The sequence below is a fragment of the Vespa crabro genome, chromosome 9, assembly GCF_910589235.1.
Source record: "Vespa crabro chromosome 9, iyVesCrab1.2, whole genome shotgun sequence".
In the NCBI taxonomy this organism is placed as follows: Eukaryota; Metazoa; Arthropoda; class Insecta; order Hymenoptera; family Vespidae; genus Vespa; species Vespa crabro.
Genome location: NC_060963.1, coordinates 7087234 through 7105365, shown reverse-complemented (window position 1 = coordinate 7105365; position 18132 = coordinate 7087234). Strand labels below are relative to the sequence as shown.

General features: G+C 31.7%; 2 protein-coding genes and 1 long non-coding RNA gene across 6 annotated transcripts in view; 1 reads left to right on the top strand and 2 right to left on the bottom strand.

Annotated features, from left to right (window-relative positions):
* The window catches only part of LOC124427044, a 12219-nt gene extending 10898 nt beyond the window's left edge, over positions 1-1321 (bottom strand). Inside the window, exon 1 of the long non-coding RNA XR_006942857.1 lies at positions 812-1321. This is a non-coding gene — a long non-coding RNA (uncharacterized LOC124427044). The remainder of the gene's footprint in view (positions 1-811) is intronic.
* The window catches only part of LOC124427042 (RING-box protein 2), a 34308-nt gene that overhangs the window by 11169 nt on the left and 5007 nt on the right, over positions 1-18132 (bottom strand). The window lies entirely within an intron of this gene.
* LOC124427040 (facilitated trehalose transporter Tret1-like) overlaps positions 1-18132 on the top strand; it is a 19396-nt gene extending 1264 nt beyond the window's left edge. Inside the window, exons 1-7 of one of the 3 annotated variants that reach the window (XM_046969474.1) lie at positions 3192-3296; positions 8220-8705; positions 12709-12837; positions 14425-14548; positions 15533-15706; positions 15784-16160; positions 16252-18132. In XM_046969474.1, the coding sequence (XP_046825430.1) occupies positions 3207-3296; positions 8220-8705; positions 12709-12837; positions 14425-14548; positions 15533-15706; positions 15784-16160; positions 16252-16833 (1962 nt within the window). In that variant the 5' untranslated portion in view covers positions 3192-3206 and the 3' untranslated portion in view covers positions 16834-18132. Of the gene's footprint in view, positions 1-3191; positions 3297-8219; positions 8706-12117; positions 12402-12708; positions 12838-14424; positions 14549-15532; positions 15707-15783; positions 16161-16251 lie in introns of those variants that run through there. The other 2 variants (XM_046969473.1, XM_046969475.1) reach the window with 2 other exon arrangements.

The window sequence follows — 18132 nt, the reverse complement described above, 5'->3', positions numbered from 1 at the left end:
TTTCTCGCTTCATTTCTAAACATTCTTTCTTTTATCATTGACTTTATTTATAAAAAATCATTTTATTTTCCATGCGATCAGTATACGTTTTTCTCATATATACACCTGGCTTTCTTGTTTTGTTCTTGTTCATTCTTCCTTTATCCTTGATCGGTTCACGGCTGCCGCTAACGTTCCATCTTCGTTCCTCTTTCTCCTTCTCTAAGCTTCTGGAAAGTTCCACGATATGCGGCCACTGACACAACAACGGCGATCATGTTCTCAGCCTCGAGCCAGCAACATAAGTTTTATTTTTTTACCTTTCTTACTAATATACATGCAAATACATTGTCTTTTGGATTTCTTTAATTTTTCTTTATTTTTCCTTTCGAATATTTTGCAGCGCATAAATATTGCGCTTCTTTTATTTTATTGATCTCGTTCCTCGAATAGTAGATACATTGATGGTATTACATATCCAATTTTCCTTTCTGTAATGACGATATATTTACTAACGCGTTTCCAACAAATTCTGACAAAAATACACGAATTATCCTCGTTGACGCGTCGTCGAATTATCGATAAGATGGATGATTACTAACGTAAATGTATGTCAGACAGAGAAAGAGAGTGGCTCGTGCACTCTCTCTCTCTCTCTCTCTCTCTCTCTCTCTCTCTCTCTCTCTCTCTCTCTCCATTTTCTTTTGTACGATTGTCTTATCGTAGATTATATTTTTACGAGGATCGAGCTAAACCGAGCTGAGCCGAATCGTACCGAACCAAGCGTTTGTTATACGTGTGACGTACATTCAAACAACTAAAATCATTTTACCTTTCATGACGATTTATATTCTTTTTTCCTTTATTTTTCCTTATTCTTGAAATTCACGATACGGCATGTTCGATAAAATGCGCGTACTTCTCTTCGATGTACTTCGTCTCTTTCCTCTTTGTTCCCATTTCTCTTCAATAACTTGTCACGCTCATTTACGAGCTTATATACGTAACGTGTGCGCATGACAAATATCGATTCTTTTTGAAAGATGCGATGCAATGCGCATGCGCGCGCGAAGCAACCTTTGCTTTCAAAACGAAAAACCCGCTATTAGCTCGCGCTGAGAAGATATCCGCTCTACCTTTTCCCTCCTCTTTTTTCGCAACGACCTCTAGCGTCATTTTCGAAACTACGAACTAGTTCGACCGCGCGAAAATTTGACACGTGCATTTTTTACATTTTTTGGTTTTCTTCTTCATTTATTTATTTTGTTATTTTTTAGTTACGTTAACTTAACAAAATTAGTCGTTTTACGTACTTTTTCCGAGATCATAATAATCTTTCTTTGATTAGCAGGTGTTTAGCAGGTGTATGGGAAAGAGAAGACGATATTGTGTCTGAAAATTTCGTACATATGTACCTTTTTGATGTACGAACGAAGAAGTTCGTTCGAGGAGAAGTATCACTTTTGTACTTCGCTGAATCTTTTGATCCTTTTCTCTCGTTTCCTGTTGCTGTTATTAATCATACGTCTTGTTTGTATTTTTGATTAAAAAAGAAAAACAAAAAAAACAAAAAAAAAAACAAAAAAAAATCATTTTTGCTAATACGTTAATTATTCGAACGTTTGTAATTTCGACTTGTAGAAGATGTAAGAAATATGATCTTAATGTGTTTATCATATAAAAAAAGATTAATTCCTACGGACAAATTTGGCAAATGCTTTAAGCATAATTATATTAACAATTAACTTCGAAGTTTGGATGATCTTACAGAAGACCGTCTGCGGCAGACTCGTCGTTCACAACTCCTATCGCAAGTTTCATTTTTTCGAAAAGAAAGAGGCAAAACATACATGTAACACTCAAGAAAAATTTAATAAACATTATTGTGTGTGACTGTTACCATTAGCTTTATCGATATCTCTTCGGACCTATTTCCACAATTTTATATCTATTTTTTTTTTTTCTATAACGACGGTAGGTAGCAGAAAGGGAACATTCATCGCATGCGAGAATGAAATTCACAAACTTAAAAACGTCAATCATTACCTGTCACATTCATACTTTAATTAATTATAAATCTTTTTCATTTAACAATTCGTGGCGTGCTTTCTTTTATCTATTCGCAGCGATCGTTTCTTTAGCTTTATTTGCTTATGTTTTTATTTTGTACTGCATATCAATTAACGATTAGATTACCTTAAGAAACATGCAAGTTCGAAAGGTTAGAAGATTTTAGCCTGTAAACTTTCAAAATAGTATTCAAAATTATTTATTAATTGTTATTTGTACAACTTTCTTTTTTTTATCTTGTCAATCACAAAATTCATTGACACATTTTTCCATAAATACACGCATTCACTCTTTTAGACATTAATTATATCATAGATCATTGTAATATCGTTGCGCCTGGAGCTAGTTGTACACATTTGCTCGCTTGTACAACGGGTTGCCTAACATTGGAATTGATGTGAGTCGCCTTTTGAAGTCACGTTTTAGTGAGAATGCAGAAAAGTTATTGGCAGATCCGCACAATACCGGTTTCATCTGTTTCTCTTCTATTTTCAATGAAAAACAAAAAAGAAACATAAGACAAAAATAAAAAAGAAGAACGGAAGAAGGGAAAGAATACAAAGAAAAAGCGATACAATAGGTTACGAAGTTATCTGATCTTTTAACACGTTTGTTTCCCCGAGAAAGAACTTATCGTTGAATACATATGTATACGACTTGTTAAGCTTCAACATAATAAATCAAAGCCCGATGCATTGGTAGACAGATGCAAATAATGATCGTCCGTGCCGTAACTTAAATTACTATACAAACAGGTCTTAAGTCATTTCGTTCAGCCCCCGATTAGTTAGCTTCCAAAGAATCATAAATGGCTGCAATTTTCAATATTCCAAATACATAGAGTAAAACTTGAGACTAGTTCGCACATCTTCTACGCGTCTGAATCGTGAAGTTCAAACAGCATCTCTCAGTCAGATCGTGACAACCGTTAGACACAGATAGACTTTTCGAATATCAAAGAATCAGTTCTATCATCTGACAACGAATCGGCTATATAAGTACATTATACACGTACTCGTGTATATATTCCAAGAATCATTTCTATCATCTGAATAACGAATCGAATATATAAATATATTAAATACGCATCCGTATATATATATATATATAAATATCAAGCTATTTTTTAAAGTAATTTTGAAAAATTATACTCGAAAATGAGTTCAGTGCAACCAACTCATGACTACGTTGACTGTCATGGACGCAGCGCTAAAATGCTTCAAGAGCCACAAACATCTACGCCGCTGGTACGTCATCAATTGTGCTCTAATGTCTAAATCAAGTTACCCTGCTTCTTCAACGCATAGAAATCCGCCCAAGTAGTTCGTTGTCCTGCTGCGATAGTAAAAGTAATAAAAAAAAAGAAAAGAAAAAAAAAAAGAAAATGAACAAAGTAAAAAAGAAAAAAAAAAGAAAATAGAAGACAAAAAAAATCGTTTTATATTTCGCGTTGATATCAATGACTATGTGAAATATAAAAATATATTAGTGAAAGGATTCAAGAGGGAAGATATTTATAAAAGAGATGTCATATTATCGAGGATTAGGGTGTCTCGGACGGAAAAGATCTATTTCTCTCTCTCTCTCTCTCTCTCTCTCTCTCTCGCTCTCGCTCTCTCTCTCTCGCTCTCTCTCTCTCTCTCTCTCTCTCTCTCTCTCTCTCTCTCTCTCTTTGATGAAAAAATAAATAAATAAATAAAAAATTAATAGAACATTTTGTCTCAGTACATTGCCGCGTGCCACAGCTATTAGAGAGATAGCTTTCGATGCACAGCCTGCAATTTGTCTTTTCGTCCTTTTATTTACCCTGCTTTCTTATTTCATTTATTCGTTCGTTCGTTCGTTTGTTGATTCTTTTTCTTTTTATTTTTCGAATGATTTACCTTGATGGAATATCGTTGAGAAAAGCACAACTATATTATTGTCGTCATTTTCCTGGCTACAAAACAGAGATTTCTTTTCGACAATTTTTATGTTAACTACAAATTCTTAACGAATTATGTTTCTGTAAAAAGAAATGTCACGTGTATCCCGAGTTCTAAACTAAATTGCATGCTAAAAAGATTTAACAAAGACATAGTGTATTAGATACTCTTCGAATGAATTAATTACAATTCACGAACCGCAATTTACAAATGAGTTGATAATTTATCGTTACTACTAAGTGCATCATGTTTCTACATGTCAATAGTTTTAAAGGTGTTTTATCCATTTCCAGTAACGCAATACACATTAATTCATATTTGATAATCAATCAGACACACATTTTTTAATAACACTTGTATTTACATATATATTACATCGCGTAATATATATATGACGCATTATTAATACGTCACGTATTATAATTAGATATTTTCGTTCAATTATTTGTACAAATTTGTTTGATATTTCCAATTCTTTTTATAGAGATATGAGTTAATATAAATTTATTACTTTAAATGCGCAATTTTTAAAATATAAATCATTTTGGAGAAATGTCACTTTTCTTGTCAACAATCTTTTACTAAGTATACATTGAAATAGATTGGATGATATATGCACGTAGATAAATGTCAACTTCTGAAAATTACATTTTCATTAGAAAATAAAAATATCAAAGAGAGAGAGAGAGAGAGAGAGAGAGAGAGAGAGAGAAAGAGAGAGAGAGAGAGAGAGAATCAGAAGGATCTTAATCGTATAGAATATCATCATGCTTTGTAGCACGTGCTAGTGCTTCATTACGCGTGCCAAGAACATGGAAGAAAAGTGAAATCGTTATAAGATCGTTTCATGAGCATATGGCCCGTCTTTTCATCTCTATTATGAACACTCAACAAAGATAGATCGTAAATCTAATGACAAAGATAGGAAAACAACGAGTCTCGCTCATTTCCTTTGCGTGAAACAATACGTATAGAATGAATCGTTGTAGTGGGAGTAAGATAGCCAACAATACCAGTTATCTGATTTACAACGATACTTTTCTATGACGTGCTTGATCATACCGTTCTCTCGTACTTATTCGATTTCACGGAATATTGGACGAGGATAGATCGCATTAGCACCGCTCGTTTCTCGTGATAAATAGACAATAATGGATCTCTCGTTTCCTCTATAATATATTAACACATATATATGATAATTCACATGATTCATCTTGATCGCGTTTGTTCATGAAGATGAACTTTTTTCTCGAAATTATTTCGAATTGTTCATATGTTATCGAAAATCTTTATGTATATATGTACACAAACACACACAAAATGAAAATATATATGTATGTAAATATTACTGTATCAACATGAAAGTCGATGTATTACATATTTACAGATTTTACAACCGATTTATGAATTTCTACTGTCAGCCGAGATAAGTAGATAGATAGTTTGTTCTCCAACTTGCCTATCAATTTCGATATTTATTTAGAAAGTCCTCTGTGAAGTATATATATATATATATATATATATATATATATATATATATATATTTATATATAATTCTATATAATACACGTTCAGCTGATGTAATGTTTTTCCACGTTTTGCAGTTGCAAGAAACGCGCGAGTTTCAAATCTCGATAGATGATGTATCGACTATCGAATTATTCGCGTAAATACGAATATTTTTCAACCGAATGAAAACTTCAATGTATTGCATCGTATACGCAGTTAACACGAATTTTTTCTTTATCACGTGTAATTTGATCAACGTACGGTTCACATAGTGAACTTCACTGATACCGCCATTGACATAACATTGACGCTACTACTGAAAGAAGTTCGACAACAGATGATCAAATATAAGAAATCGCTTCCTACGCATATATGATAACAAAAAAATATGAATAAACATATGAAGTGAAATATTTTTAGAAGATATTATAGAACGATTAAATTTTTACGAATTTTAAATAGCAAACAAAAATTCATTTCGAATTACTACGTATCATATGTTTACAAAGAAATTTCTCAATATTTAAATTCACATTAATCAATTATTTCATAGATGATATACTAAATACTCCGTATAGTACTACTGTATTAATCCGGAAATCGTTGTTGAACTATTTAATAGAAGATTAAATCATAGAATATTTTTATTATTAAAACGTCGTAAATCATTGAACAAATATTTCATGAACTCACTGTAAATCATTGATTTATTTTATTCTACGTATTATTACAAAACTATTTTCGAATTCGTAAAATTATTTTCATTTTACTTATCATTTTAATTGACTTATAATACTTAATGTCAATGCTATGTCAATGTTGGTATCAGGAAATAAGAAAAGAAAAAAAATGTTTAGAAAAAAAAATTAATTTTACGACGATAAGAACTTCAATAGTTAATTATTAATCGAAAATGATGATTAAATAATTAATTTTCCATATTTACGAAATAACTGCGTTTATATAAGATCTTTTTCTTATTTCTATTCGCATAGTACAAGAAGTTCGATCATAAAGTCTACAATATCGTATACGAAAAAAATTATATCTTTCTTTCGTAATACAGATTCGTTGTTATATATTCTATAGTATAATCGATCGAATAAATGGACCGATACAAGCAATCATATTGGTATTCATATCTCATTACTTTCGAAAAATCTAACAAGAAATAAACAATCGTGGTAAATCACGTGATCGCTTCGCTTCTCTCTGCGTGATGGACAGCGTCCAGAATTTTCATAAAAGATCCATAGCGCAGTATATAGCCCTAATATACGCATAAGAGACAAAAAAGTTTAACGAAAACAATTCGCAAGAGTAAAAGATTCAAAGTTTAGTCACAAAGTTCATCAAAGGTTATCAATAGCCGGGCTAAAAGTCATCTAATCTTACAGTAAGCATTGCGGCTCGATTCTTTGCCCATTACTTTTCGTCATTGCCTTCGTTGATAGTGGACATGAACTTATTTCTCCCACTTTGTTTTCCTTTCCTTCTTTCTCGTCTTCTCTGGCTCTCTTTCCCTCCTTACAATAGAATTCTTGATAAACGTCTACCATATAAATACTGGAACATTGGCGTTTCATCCCCTCAACAAAGTGACCACTGTGCTACAGTGTGTTACTGTGTTATTGTGAACATCCAAATTCGATCGATCCTTTTTTCTCTATTTTTTTTTCTTTTCTTTCGCGTTTGCACTTCAACGTTCGAACAAGAAGTTTATCCGTTGGTCTATCGAAGTTCCTCGTGTAATAACAAATTCGAGAAAGAAGATACCCTTTCGAAAGTTGAATTATTCAAGAAGAAAACTTTTTTCGATAAGTGTTTTAAAGCAATTGGTCTTCCTTTTCTGGAAAGGAACACTTAGGGAAACGTTATAAAGGTACTTCATATCATTTTTATTATTACGTTTTCGTCGTATTAATTTTCCTTTTTTATTTATTTTTTTTTATGTTTTCATCAAATTTAACCTTTGTGATCGCGAAATTTGTTCTTTTTCGTTTGACTCGTACTTCTTAAGATTTTTTTTCCTTTCTCCTCCATTGTACAATTTTACGTAAATTTGTTTACGTCATATACCGATAGTGTGAGTTTATCGCAAAATAAAACAGTTCAAGTCCAGTACCATCCAGTTCGGTCTATTTCTTCTGGATCTTTCCAGTTTCAACTATAGTGATATAAAAATCATAATTCTCATTCATTCTCAATGCGTATTAGATCAATGAAATTAGCTTGATTAGCTAATATTCGTCCTAAGGATACATGATAAAAATGAGAGAAGGTAGATCTGAAAAACGTAACAATGATATTACGTGACGCATCAATTATTGATTACAAAATGAGATGAAGATTGACGATTATAAAATTTATAAATTTTTGTAACCGATCCTGCAAAAAGAAGCATAATTTCCCTAACATTTTTATCGTTAAAAAAACAATATAAAAAAATTGTTAAAAATCATACAAATATATAGGAACGATTATTATGCTCTTTACAATTATAAACAATTTTTTTTCGAACAATTTTTTTTAGCATCCTCTACTATCATGATACATGGCACGAATTTATTAATTTTCTGTATAAATTTGATTCAGCGTAAACTTAGATTGTCATTCAAAATCTTTAGATATCTCATTGTGTGAAAAACATGCTGCTGTTATCACGTATTCTCATTTAAAAAATTATATCATTTATAAAATCATTTAATTCAAAATCGATAATATTTTTTCTTTTAGGAGCGCAACGTTTCGCCCAATTATTATACGAGGGTCCCGTCGATCGCGAGATCTTCAACAACGAGTTCGGGTATAACATTGGATTGTGCCTCGAACGCGACTCTCGCAACAAACGCAAGCCCTTTCAACAGTCAAACAGCCCTTCTCGTCGAGAAAAAACAATCACTAAGCGGTAGCAACAGCTTGTCAGCAAATCGTTATTATGTCGAGAATCTAAAAAACAATCATCAGCTTTTCAACAATCAGCAATCGCAAAAAACTCTTCCTGGGCCAAGGATCTATGATCCTTTAGACAAAGGTCTCGACGCCGATTACAAACAGATCGATCCATTGTTGGCTAAGGATTCCCACGAGCCTACGGTAAAAGGACTGATGACTACTACTCAGGAAGAAAAAGATAAAGATGGGACGCTGGAAGTGGAGCGTCTACCACCATCACAATTTCAAAAGGATCAAGAACTATCATCGAAACGTTTCATCAAACAGGTAAGTGTGTATTGTTGTTATTATTATTAATTATTAATATATGTATATATATTTCGTTTAAACTGTTAATCGGGAATATCTGATATTAGCAAAAAGCTTTGGATAAATTAATGTATCGTAAAAAAGTATAAATGTCTAATAGTAGTCTTATCTATTCTTTTTAATCGGAATGAAAAAGAAATGATTTATTTATTCATTTATCGCGAGAGAAGTTCAATATTTATGACGAGTAGTACCATTATCCCAGCTAATGTGTTAATGTTCTACTTTATCGTTGATTTCTCCTTCACAAGATAACAAACTTTTGGATACATTTCATTTGAAAAAAAAGAAAAAGAAAAAGAAAAGAAAAGAAAATTACGAAAGACATGAATCGAGTTCAACGTATCCTTGGAAACAAAGTAATCGATATCTGTATTCATTTGATATCTTTTGTAATTCTTTTCGAGATAAAAGTACAGAGAATTTGTTCATTAAAACATGATTGTATGAGAACATTGTCGATAGAAGAATTAAAAATGAAAATGATTGTAATAAATTACGATATTTACATGTATAAATTTCTAATGAAGATATTAATGAAACAAAAGAGATATGTAAAAGAGCAAGTGTTTATCGCACAATATCGTTATCTCAAAGACTATATTCACGGTTGTAAAATCGAAAAGAGTGGAATAATTTTTTTCAATCTCACATAAAATTTCTTTTGGAAATGAAATAAGAATAGAATGAATAAAAAAGAAGTAATAAGGATCGAGCTACTAAGTTTCATAATAGGATTTTATTTAATCAAGATAAAGCTTTCTCATTACTAGAAACCTTCGCATGAGTATCTTTTTACGAGATCCGCACGCCGCAAATTACAAAAATAGGCCACTATGGAAACTAGTTACTACGAATGTTCGTTATGCAAAAGTAATTAATTCGATAATTAATTAATAAATTCGAAAGATTTCTCACATTTTGTATTTTATGACCAAAATCTAAAATTAATTTCTTTGAACGATATAACTGTTTATATACGAAAACATATGTGTTTGCAAATTAAAATATTGATAACGATTAACTGATTAATGTATATTAATTTTCTTGCTCCGGCGCACTTGTGAAATAATGTGTCGTATTTGACGTTGACACTGACGTATAGAGTGCTTACGAATTACAATGTTCGATACGCTATTCGTATTTGGGCGTCAATTTTGCGATGGCATATATACATACTCTACGTATTTGAATGTCCATTCTTCAAGGATATATATATGCTATTCGAAACAAAAAGGTTAAAGATTATATGATTGATGATTGATGATTGATAATTAAAAATACTTCAACTTTTTAAATAATTTTTCTTTTAATACGTAACAGAACAAACATAAAAAAGTTTCTAATTTCACAAAAAAAAAAGAGAAAAAGAAAAAACTTTTACCAGAAAATACCTACTGAAATGATCGCTAATCGAAAAGTTGATACCAATGAAGTCTTAAGAGAAAAATCAAATACCTTTAAGTAGTACGAGCGTTTATGTGGCCCGCCATGGATACATACCATGCAGAAGAGAATCAGGGATTTTTACGCGTAATCTACATTTTATAAATAATAAATCTTAATTGATTGGAATAAGAAAAAAGAAAAAAATAAGCTTTTGAAAACAAAAAAATGTAAAACATTCCAAAGGCATTGAACTATACTAAGAACGTAGTTTCCATGGTTTTCGCGGTATGTTTATTGTCTTTGAAACTATATCCCATTAATCCTTTAGCGATCTCGTACTATTCACGTCAAAGTCTCAAGGATGGCCGCAATCCTTGATCCATTTTTTGATTCACTTACTAGATTCTCGCGATAGACCGACACGAGGTTGTTGCAAACGACAGGTCAATGAATACCGCTTAAATAAACAATTGAAGAAAAAAATGAATAAATATGAAAATATAAAAAATCTTTACCAATAAGAAAAAAATATGACGTGAAACCGGATGAATGTAATTTCTTTTCTTTTGTACAAACTCTCTTCTCTTTTATCTTAATTGTCTAATATTCGATCTCGATGTGTCTTAGATAATACATAAGAAAAAGAAAATGTATTAATAGAAAAAAAGAAACGGGTGCACTTAAAAAAGATGAGCACTTAAAAAAGGGTGCACTTGTCTTCACACTCGCTATTCTAATCATCTAACTACAATTACTTCGTTGGGCCTTTGCACACGTGTCACGTTTATTCTTGCAATAACGAGATACTACAAAAGAGAGACAGCGCCTCCCGACAAACGACTTGTCATTTACAATACCTTGTGTTACGCTGCTAACCTTGCTTGAGTAATATGATGATTCCCAAGGTGTTCTTTTTTGCAGTACTTTTTTTTTTTAAATTTGAATACACCATACCCTAAATCATTGATATCCACTTATTTTTCTTGGACAATCGATGACGATTGAATGTGGTCAATTAAAAAGGAAAATGATAAAATAAAAAGAGAATGATATTATATCTTAGTTTTTTTTCATATTTTGATTTTTATCATAAAATCGAAACTTAAAGACCATCATTTCATATCATATCAAATCATAAAATTATCACAAATAAAATAGATTTAAAAGATAAGATAGATTAAGAAAAATTCTAAATCATATAAAAAGATTTAATTTTATATTACAAGCGAAAGTTTGAAAATTCGAAAAAAGCAACGTATCTCTGTTTTCGAAAGTATCTTTTAAATTATTTTATGTAATAAACTAGTTTCCCACTCTTGTATACGCGAAAGTTTTTCTATCGATAACTTTCCTTTAAAAGAATTACTACTACTATTATTGCTACTACTACTACTACTACATTACTACTACTACTCTACTACTCTACTATTACTATTGATAAACCTCGAAAGAGAAAGAAGACAGGTTTATTGAAAAAGTATTCTAAAAGCAAAAAAGTACATATGATTCTATTTTTTTTTTATCTAAAATTGATAATCCTATGTTGAAGATGATTCTAACAAATAAATCGAAATCGTAAACGAGCGTGCGTACAACTTGTTAGACTTCGCGAATGAAACACGACAGACCTTGCAGTGACTTATTGTGAAAGAGAAGGGATGGGCTGCCCCCCCCCAAGAGAGCATATTGCCTCTATATAAACGAGGAGAACCACCCGGCAATCCACGAGTGTCAATAGCTTATATTATACCGTTGACACCGATAACTTCCGCTCGGATAGTAATTTTCTTGATTCTTTTGAATCGCCGACAAGCATATTCTTTCATTTCGAGTATTATCGGTTCTCGTTGCTGTTGCGGATTAGTGATCTTTTACCTTTTATCGTTTCGTTTTTTTCTTCTTACTATTATTACTTTTTTTTTTTGATATTATTATTATTATTATTATTATTATTATTATTATTATTATTATTATTACTATTACTATTACTATTATCGTTGTTTTTCTTATTATTATAATTATTATTAGTATTGTTGTTGTTGTTATAATAATAATAATAATTATTATTATTAATAATAAGACGTATAAGAAGATACGAAAGTGTACTTTATACATCAACGTGTTCTACTTTCGATTGGATCAATTTAAAGACAGCGTAGAAGAAATTAAATACTTGTAACCATGAAAATTCTTATGCGAGCTGATACTCACGTGAATATAGAAGTGCCAGGAAACACGCCAGAACCGAAGGCCATTTTTACTCAGGTACGAGAAAAAAGAAGATGATGATGATGTTGAGAAAATAAATGTATCGTTTACAACATCCTTCGATTATATTATCGACGATATACACGAGGAAGTTACAAATTTAAAACGACAATTTCCTATGTGCTTGTCTTAATCGTTCCTAACAATTATAAGTGTTTATGATAATACTTCCAATGTAAAAAAAAATAATAGAAATGAAGGAAAAAGATAAGAAGAAGATAGAAACTTTAGTTTTAAATATGTGTCTGTGTGTGTACCTGTGAACGACTTTTTAAATAAAATATTTTTTTTTGTGTTTTTAAAGATATTGGCAGCTTTAACACTGTCATTGGGTTCCCTTGTTGTTGGATATTCGACTTCCTACACCTCGCCAGCCCTTGTCTCTATGCAAAGCAATGAGACCGAGATGACTTTTGAAGTTACTAAACAAATGGTGAGTAATAATGTTTATGTATTACATGTTAATATCATTAGATTATCAAATACCTACATGTATGTAGATTAAATGATGAACAATGAATGCAACAATAATCGTAATTTATATATTTAGTCATCCTTTTATGAGAGAAAACTCTTTGAAAACGTTTTAAAATTAAAAATTACATTACCAAGGGTTTAGATAAAAAAAGAAAATCATATGGGAAAATATTTCTAAACATACGTGCTCCGATAAGTAACTTGTAATATCGAATATATATTTTATTTAAATATGTACATTAAGACATGATCCTACTTTCATGAGCGTCATATGTTCAAGGTTCTCAAATACGTATTCGAGCACGTATGTTTTCAAATATCCCCTGATTATGACATTTTTTCTTCGATAATAATATTTCTTCGATTGGAAAATTTATAAAATTACATTTTACGAATTTTATTGTCGAATAATGATCACCATAATCAATATTCTTTTAATTATTCCAAAAAAAAAATAAAAGAAAAAATAAAATAAAAAGTAAAAAGTCCGATTTCGTTACTAAAAGTCGATAGAGCCTAATAAATTTAGTTTTTTCATAAATTATCTCTTAATAAAAGTGAAATTGTTTACGATACATTTAACATAATCAACACTTGTGTTTACTGATATGGAATTGATTTAAATCGATTTATACCGAAATGATCTATATCAGACGAAACATGTGCAATCAGGAATCGTTCTAAATTCGAAATCGATGGTTAAGGTTGCAAGTAATATGTATTACAGAATCAATAAACGATTATCGTTTTTTTTTTCGAGATTATTAACGAGATCTCACTTTCTTATGCTTTGAGAACCTTATAGAGAATTCCAAAAGGTATAATACGCATAACCTTCGATATTAGAAAGGTCAATAGATGATTAAAAATTTAACCTTAAGTGCGTCATTGGTGCGTGGTCAGGGGCGCGATGGCCTGATTACAATTCGATTGGTCGAACGAATGTTGAACCTCAGTGATGTCGAACCCGATTGGTCCAATCGATGGACACGCCGATCCCGAAGATGACTATTTGCAATGAACAACAATAACATAAGTTAACTTTTATGCTCATATCGTGCACAATTACAAATTGTTTCCACGTGTTCGCGATTATCGGTAGAAACAATTACGACTTTAATAATTCTTATAAATTATTTTGTCTTCATTCGTATTTCGTACCCACTATCCAAAGTTTTGGTTTTTTTTTCGTTTCTTTTAACGATAACTAAGATTATATCCAAAAGAGAAAAAAGAACCAAATTGAATAGCAATTACTTGAATAGTAATAAATAATCTCAAGGGTTTCCCTCCTTGACCCCTCTCTTTCGGCTTCATTTAAATTCGAAGGACGATATAATGATTGATCCTATACTCTTCGTCATCTCACGTGCGTACGTGACTACTTTGACACGACAATATCTCACGCACGACTCTCTTAAGTATGAAACAATATGCATACCCACACACTAATGTGAATGACATTTACGACATAAACAATCGGTACTTGAATATATGTATACGTGAATATATGTAATTAATATTTGTAATCAATCTTTTTCAGGGTATGTGGATCGGATCGATCATGCCTCTGAGTGCACTTTTCGGAGGTATAGCTGGAGGTCCCTTCATCGAATATTTCGGAAGAAGGAATACTATTCTTGGAACTGCAGTGCCGTTTATCGTAGGTAAGCGTTTCAAATTGAAAACTTATTTTTTATATCTTTCGTTTTTCTTTTTGTTGTTTGTTTTTCTTCCTTTTCTTTCTTTTTATTTAACCTGATTTCCGCACTCTGAACAAGATGTTAAAAACGTCATGACGTTTATACATCGTCAGAAGCTCTGTCAATGATTGAAATTCGCACATTGATGAATTACTCTTTGCACATGTCATGAATAATTAAATTGTTTCAATTGATTTATAATTACCAAAAAAAAACATTAATAAACTACTTCTTAGAATTACTTGTTCGTCCTGCTTGATTAAATATTTATCTTGGAACTTAATTACATATTACTCAATACGTAATATCGTTTATAAACCTTGATACTTTCTTGCGATTTGTTGCCATGTCGCGATTGGTTGCGCTTACCCTTTCCTTTAAATTAAAATCGCAAATTAATTGTAATTATTCGAAGTTAAGTAATAAGTTGACGTAGAAAAGTTTTCTCGTTAGTCAATTCTTTATCTTTTCTATTTTTCTTTTCCTTTTTCATGAAAATTACGATTAAGATTAAGATTCACGTCCGGCTACTAAACCTTGAAAGCATAGATCAAACAGTTCATTATATTTATAAGGATTCGAACGAGTTCTCGTTTATGTGTATATATAGTTGACATTATTATTCCCACGTGCAGACATATGCATAATAAATCTGTGAGTTATGCTCAGTGATATGGCACTTTAGTAAAGCAAACGGCATATTATTTCGAACCTTAGCATTATATCCGTCCATCCGTTAAGCAAAAAATTTTTTGCTTTCTAACTGTTACCATACTGTATTACATTTTTATCCCCCCTTAACTGTATCCATGCATAAATACTATTTGTAAATGCAATACGACATTCATCGTGGCATTCGTCATGTAATAACTCGTTCGGTTTATTTCCACACAAAATACATTATGTATAATAAATATTCTATTTCTCGTTTCTCGTTTCTCGTTTTAGCTTGGGTTCTCATCGGTTTGGCTCAAAATATTCCTATGATTCTAATTGGCCGAGCTATCTGTGGTTTTTGCGTAGGCATAACTTCTCTATCACTACCAGTTTATCTGGGTGAAACGATACAGCCTGAAGTTCGTGGTTCGTTAGGTTTGTTACCTACGGCCTTCGGTAACACCGGTAAGTTCTATTCCGAATAGCAATTAAGATAACGTGAAATAATAATCATCTTCAAATTATTCTAATTTTTGTTATAGGTATTCTAATGTGTTTCATAGCCGGTATGTATTTGAACTGGAGGTATCTTGCATTGCTAGGTAGTACCTTACCAATACCATTCCTCGTATTGATGTTCGCAATCCCGGAAACCCCAAGATGGTATATCTCAAAGGGTAAAACGAAAAGAGCACGCAAGTCTCTTCAATGGTTACGCGGTAAAAATGTAGATATTACCGAGGAGTTGACGACGATCGAAGAGTTGCATGTAGAAAGCGAGAGAGATATTCAAAATGGACTAACAGAATTACTCAAACCGAATCACCTCAAACCCATTTTGATCTCATTAGGTCTCATGTTCTTTCAACAGATGTCTGGTATCAACGCTGTTATCTTCTACACCGTTCAAATCTTCAAGGTTTGTATCTGATCATTTTCTCTTTTTCATCTATCACTTCGTTTATTCTAGAACCTTGAGATATATGTATTTTCTTTTTTCTTATACACAGGATGCTGGTAGCACAGTCGACGAAAACATCTCGACCATAATCGTTGGTATTGTAAACTTCTTATCGACTTTCATCGCTGCAGCGGTTATAGACAAGCTCGGTCGAAAAATGCTTCTATACATCAGTGGCGTTTCCATGGTTATTACACTCGTCAGCCTTGGCTCGTACTTCTATATAAATACAGGAGATACAGACGTATCTAACATCGGATGGATACCATTGATCAGCTTGATCATTTACGTCATCGGTTTCTCCTTAGGATTTGGCCCTATTCCTTGGCTAATGATGGGTGAAATCTTACCAGCTAGAATCCGTGGTACGGCAGCTAGTATCGCAACGGCTTTCAACTGGACGTGCACCTTCGTAGTGACGAAAACTTATGAAGACTTCAAAGGATTGATCGGCGCATACGGAACCTTCTGGTTCTTTGGAATCATTTGCGCAATCGGTTTAATTTTCGTCAATGTATGGGTACCGGAAACGCGTGGCAGGTCACTCGAAGAAATCGAAAAGAGATTCGCAGGACCAGTAAGAAGAATGAGTGCTGTAGCTAACATGAAACCAACGCCAATGGCAGTTTAATTGTTTTTAAATTTCTTCTTTGTTTTATATTATTATTATTCCTTTTTTAATGATCAATCTAAAAAGAGTGAGATTGACAAACAACACGCGTAATAGTGATCCAAGCTTAAGCATGAAGTAAATGATCTTTGAATGTTTCTTCTTGAGATGAAGCGTGATTGCTCTCTCTCTCTCTCTCTCTCTCTCTCTCTCTCTCTCTCTCTCTCTCTCTCTCTCTCTCTCTCTCTCTCTCTCTCTCTCTCTCTCTCTCTCTCTCTCTCTCTCTCTCTCTTTCTCTCTCTCTCTTTTTGTATGAGTCTCTTCGCATTCTTCTTCGTTCTTCTTATAATTCCTCTTAATTAATTGTTGTCAATTAAATATGAGTAATCGAAGGAGTTGGTACTAAGTGTACGTCCTCCGACGAGCATTTTTTATTAATCATGATAAGATTAATTCTTAATCGTAATTCCGAAGATTTTTTCTCGTTGCTCGCAAACATGTTCATTAAAAAAATGAGTCATCTATTGATTTTGAACAAGTCGTTTAGTTAAAAATTTGAAACATCCGGAAAGCGGCGTGAAGAAAATCTGCTGTTAACTAGGTATATAGTATTTGTTTTTATTACTTGATAGTGTTGCAAGGTCTACCTCAAGCTAGTAATTGTACTTTTTATTTAAAGATACTTAGTTAAATAAGTACTCATGGAAGGACGAATTGTCTCATTTTATGGCAATAAATTCTGAAATCAAATGATGTGTCCTTACGGTACTCCATTAATGTGAGTTACCAACTTTGTACATAGCTGTTAGCTTATATAAGCAAACATATGTATATAAGAATTAACATATAAAATAGAATTAAAGAAATAAGAAATATATCTTTAGTTCGTAAAAAAAAAAAGTTAATGAAATAGTAATTGGAATTAGTAATAATTAAAATACAAGAAATTAGTGCGTAACTGTTTGAAATGGAGTATCGATCTTATAAAAATTAAAATTTTAGCATAATTGTTACGTTACTATAAATGACGCAAGTTTATACATAATTATGAGTTTTAATACATTCATCTTTATAAGATGATCGGGTGCTTAATTTTTTAATTGTTTTAATGTACATTTATGACAATGTGAATCCTAATTAAAGAGAATCTCATTCGAGTACAATACTATCATATCTAACAATCTTTTGCCATATGAACATTATGTAAAAGTCTTTATATTTTATGAAAAACTTATACTTGCTAAAGTAACAATTACAAAATGATTGCTAATTATCATTTGCCATAAAAAGAAGTAAATAAAAATGATTTTGATAATTTAA